At 41.4% G+C, this 5,364-nt stretch overlaps 1 protein-coding gene across 2 annotated transcripts; it reads right to left on the reverse strand.

Moving 5' to 3' along the window:
- cep72 (centrosomal protein 72) lies at positions 1–5,364 on the reverse strand (the record flags this gene model as incomplete). Of its 2 annotated transcripts, none has more annotated exons than XM_080006060.1 (14): positions 1–672; positions 1,176–1,287; positions 1,602–1,728; positions 1,834–2,012; positions 2,153–2,246; positions 2,567–2,748; positions 2,866–3,042; positions 3,448–3,490; positions 3,590–3,651; positions 3,754–3,923; positions 4,217–4,325; positions 4,423–4,612; positions 4,730–4,857; positions 5,283–5,364. In XM_080006060.1, 14 exons carry the CDS (start codon positions 5,356–5,358, stop codon positions 609–611), a joined length of 1,713 nt encoding a protein of 570 aa, XP_079862186.1. In that variant the 3' UTR covers positions 1–608. The 2 variants fall into 2 exon arrangements, with proteins under 2 accessions (XP_079862186.1, XP_079862185.1); XM_080006059.1 differs by having other exon boundaries at positions 1,816–2,012; positions 5,283–5,358.

Raw genomic sequence — 5,364 nt, forward strand, 5'->3', positions numbered from 1 at the left:
AAACAACAAACATCTGTATGGGGCTCTCTAGACCTAAAGGAGAAATATAAATAAGGTTATAGTGCATTGAGGCCCGAGATGCCTTTTTTTTTTTGTTATAAGCGCAGCTTTTGAGGCAGAAGCAGACAATGACCTTAAAAAGAAAAGGCTTTAAACCCAATCTTTCCACTGATCTGTGGAGACAAACTAACATTCCAATTATGTCCTCCCCAAAATATTTTTCCTTAACATGTCTGTCACACATACATAAGCAACATTTCCTGAATGAATAGCTCTTCCACATCTGTTGTTTACCATTCCAGGAGGACAGTGCGGATGGGAATAATGTTGAAAACTTTCAACACTGCAGTTTAACACGTTTAAAGACAATAAATGACGCATTCCAATTAGAAAGTACCGTGACTTGTTAATACAATTTAAAAAAAAAAAATCATATTAACATCGTCAGTGGGATGGAAATGTCAAAAGAATGCGCTAGGATGAAAGAATTGAAGGCGATTAAGGAAGGTTTTTTATATATATATATATATATATATATATATATATATATATATATTTAGTTTTTTGGGGGGTTTTTTTTCCCACACAAGCATCTTTTCTTCTCCACCTCACTCGTGGTCTCCAGTTCCCTGAAGTTCACCCAGCAGCCGTTCGTTCGTCACCACCAGCGACCTGTGGTGTTTGAACAACGAGACGAATCACACTCACAAAATTCCAGGTCATTGGGAGAAGAAGTAGATCCCAAATGCAACACTGGTGTCAACGTGAGATTAGACGAGATGAGGTCTGGGCGACTGTGAAATGAGACTAGATACCGTCTGGGATTATCGGTTTATTGGCATATCATTATATTGTTAAATGTTGTCCTGAAGGAGCGTAAAGTCGAGCAACTTTCTGAGCTTCACAAACTGTTCTCGCTGCTTGATTATAATATCCACACGGCTGATTGTGTGAATGTCGTGTGAAAGCACCGATAGTCATCCCCAAAATATCGATATTGAGGTATTTCTCAAATGCTATCGTACTTGAGTATCGCCCAGCCGTAGATAAGCACAGTCATGTTTATTTGAACTAGATTAGAGGTCCAGAGCAACAAAGGACCAACGCTCCTGAGTATTTAGACAGCTAGGTAGACAGGCAGGTAGACAGGTAGGTAGGTGTTAGGTTGCTCATACCTGTGGCTTTCTTGCAGCATATTTGTCAGTTCATTCACTCTCTCCGCCTCATGGACCTTCTCCCTCAGCCCTTCAATTTCTCTCCTCAACGCCTCCACTTCAATCTGCGCCTCTGAGTTACACAAACAAACACAGTATTACCGCCGGAAAGAAGAGATTGATGATAAACTGGAACAAGCTTCTCCTGGGTTCGGCCAACGGCGGTTCCCCGTCACAACAACAACTAAAATAATTACTACAGTTTATGAGCGGAGACAAATTTCCCAAAGTACCGTATTATTATTATGTCTACACAGGAATGTTTTCGTTTGGGGAAAAACATTTTTGTATTCATTTTCAAAATGAAACAAACGAGCGGGAGGGAAGTGTATTCTTGTCCCCTGAGCAGCTCATTTTACCACACTGTATTAATACATTTCTTCTCACCCTTTATCTGAGCAATAGGCGACGTCTTCATCATGGACTTGAGATACTGCTGCTCTAGCTTGATGAGCTGCCTCTGCAGAGCAACGTTCTCCTCCAACACCGTCCTCAGCTGTTCGTTCAGTTTGCCCTGCACCAAAAACCAACACGTTGCTTAACATCCACCTCACCCAGGCGCTGTGGGTGTGTTTCGCCGTGCGTTTGAGGACGATTCTACCGTTATTGTGGCGCTTACGGCTGCACTGTGGGCCTCCTCCAGCTGCGACGAGAGGCCGTAGATTTCTATTTTGTGCTCCTCCTCTCGTTTCTCTGCCCGGCGGCTCAGCGCCTCCACCTCCCTGGTCAATGTCTCGACCTCGGCTTCACGGACGGAAATGTCGTTCTCCATCATGGAGAGGATCTGAACGGCCTGAGCTGTCGGCAGAGATAAGTCGCCGGGAATATGAAGCTGAGATGGCGGATCAAACATCATTAGAAGACGCGGCGATGAACCGATTATAGATAGTGTTATTATACAGTGTATCTTCATATCCAAAAACTAGGCTCCCACTCACACAGGAAGTTGTTGTTTTCGTGGAGGGACCTCTTCCCGGCCCAGTGCTTGTCCACGAGGTTAAGCAGCATTTCCAGCGGTTTTCTGTAACTCCCCTTTGAGGCAGATTAAGAGGGAATGTGATTTGGCAAAACATGTTGTTGTTTTTTTAATAGTCCAGCGCAGGAGTTCATAACTTTATCTTTCCTCAGAGACCCTAAATCAAACCGGATTCAATCTGAGACCCCCTTTTTAAAACAACAAAATCACCACCAATAAATTAATGTATTTGTGTATTTATTGGTGGTCGACAGCGATTTTAGCCTGAATTGAACTGATTTTTTAACCCATATTTGAATCTTGGGAAACAATCCAAGGCCTCGTGACCCCCATTGATACATTTTTTTCAATTAATAGTAGTGAAGGAGTCTCTTACCCTTTTTTTCTGGCCGGCTTTTTGTGGCGGAGCAGCGCCCCCTGCTGGTCTCTTGGAGCTGGTGTATGACATTCTTGCAGGGTGCAGGATGGGGTTTGAGGGATCAGAGAGGTTTAAACCTGAACCTCTCGGACTGGGAGGCTGGATATTCATCAGTGGAGAACTGCAGGGCTGAGTGTGACCTTAGAAAATATGTAATATATAAAAACAATATCATCTTATGTTATGTTGTAAAAACAATTACCAAATGGGAATTATTCAAATAAACGATCCAAGGAATATTTTGGGTATGAACATACGGTTCTTGCTGGGATTTGGGGTAAAATGGCCCCTGGCTTGGAGTTTCTTCGGTCTTCCAGTGACAGAGCTGCAATTTTCTATGTCTGGCCCAAAAGACACCCTTGGTCTTTCTGTCACTTCTGATGAGGTAGGAGGTTTATTATGAGTATACAGCAGCACTTCAGGTGGAATTTCACCTGTTCAATAAAGTAAACAAGTGCAAAGATTATAATTATTACTATAATAATAATAATAATAATAATAATAATAATAATAATAATAATGAAAAACGCTGTATTTATTGAGTATGGCTGTAATCAGCCAACTCAATCAACATTGAGTTATGTCTTCATCTAGTGGTTAATGACAAAATAGCACCACAAGTGTCTGAATTACTGTATTAAACCCAGACCAATCTCGGAAGAGCTCAGACTAACTAGGTAATAGCATTTACTGAGCTATTTTATTAAAATAACAAAATCATAGATATATACCTGTAACTCCGATTGTAGAACCAAATCCCACTCTTGCAAATCAATGTTTTCTGCAACTAAATTATTGACTCTACTTCATAAAATGGGTTTGCTGGCTGTCAGACTTACTATCTTTTGTTTGAGTATCCTTGAGGATGGATTTAGCAGTTTCCTAAAACAAATAGCAAATACATCAAATTTACACCATTTCGCTTTCATTTCTTGTATGTGAAATACCTCTGACCTCTCATAATATACAATTATAAATAACCTGTTTGGGTGATCGCCTTTGGAAAGGTTCGTACACTTTCTTGAATTCTCTCTCTTCGGTTTCTAGGACAAAAGACGGAAAGAATAATCGCTATTTCCGAACAACATGTAAACCAGCAGTCCTGTGACACATTTATTTTTGTTTGGACACTTTTAAAATCTTACCTTTCTCTAAATAATTCTGAGACCCCCTGTCCTTGTAGGATGAGCCAGAGAGGGGCTGCTTCTTACTTTCGCTTTTGGCAACAAAGTTACGCACAATATTGTCAGGGGGATCCATGTGGGAGAGCTTCTTAGTGAAGTTTTCAACTGAAGCCAGTCTCAGATCGCTGCTCCTGCAAAACCACAAGCATGATGGAAAATAGGCCTCTAGATCATTAAGCTTTTAATTAATAAATCTTAAAATGTTCCTAGTGATGAATTCTACTAGTTCGATTTTCAGCTGCTTTCACCTTTATTTTAAATAAAAGGCATAGGAAAGCCAATGATAAATATATATTTCAATTTGCAGTTGTTACAAACTTTAATTTGCCAAATACTTTTGTCGACATTTTCTACAAAGGCTTGACTATTTTTGCAGATCTGTGTGAGAATGCTCCCACTTGAGGATACAGATGCTGACGGCCACCTCTTGCCAGTTGCCTGCTTTGGGGAAAGGCTGCTCTGCTGAGGAGGAGGCGCACAGGAAAACTGCATGATGGCCACATTCCTCTCAGTATCTCTCACCGGACAGTCATCTATTTGAAATCAAAACAAATCAATAATATTATGGGGTTTGATCGTTAAAAAATAAACTAAAATCTATAAATTGTACAGCACATGGCTGTGTCTTACCTAGTTTTCGTAAAGTGGGCATGGCGTGGATCAGATACAGGCGGTAGTGGGGATCCCTTGTCAGAGGGTTCAGCCTGACGTCCAGCTCCTTTAAGACCGGCAGCTTGCACAGCACGTTCGCCTCCTCCACCGAGGGAATGCGGTTATAGTACAGATTCAGCTTCTCCAGCATCTTCAGGTGTCGCACCCCCTGGATGGACGGAAGGATGGATGGATGGATAGATTAAAAAAACAAAACAAAAAAAAACCATTGCTTAGGAATTTGGAATCAGCGAATTGTTCACTTGACGCTGGTTTTTCCACCTACCTCCACAGAGACCAGCGCATTACAGGAGAGATCCAGGATCTTTAGACGCACAAAGTTTTTCAATGCCATTCCAAGATGTCTGATCTTTTCGCCGTAGGTCCCCGGCATCCGTAGAGATCTGACGTCTCCTGTAGAGAAGACACCAAATCACACGGACAGAAAGACACGCACGCACGCACGCACGCACGCACGCACGCACGCACACACACACACACACACACACACACACACACACACACACACACACACACACACACACACACACACATAATTACATCTTAATAATTTAGAACCAGTCATCCATGCCCGTATAACTGTATACATATTTATATTTATATAGAAATATCCCACCTATATTTACATTTATACCAACAATTTATACCAACAATGCCAATATACTGGTTACTAGTAGTATACTAGTAGTTGCTAATATACTACTAGTATACGAGCAACCATACTGCCATTAACCCCTACCTGCCACAGTATTTTAAAACAACATGTGTACAGAACGCATTTTGTGTATATGTTCATTTGTTTTCAGCAAAATAATTACCGAGGCAGCGATGTTTCAACTGAAATCTCTCCCGTATCCATTGCTCTGTTATTGTTTCCAGGCTCTCCGCCGCCATGCTTTT

Source organism: Zeus faber, assembly GCF_960531495.2.
Source record: "Zeus faber genome assembly, chromosome: 8".
NCBI lineage: Eukaryota > Metazoa > Chordata > Actinopteri > Zeiformes > Zeidae > Zeus > Zeus faber.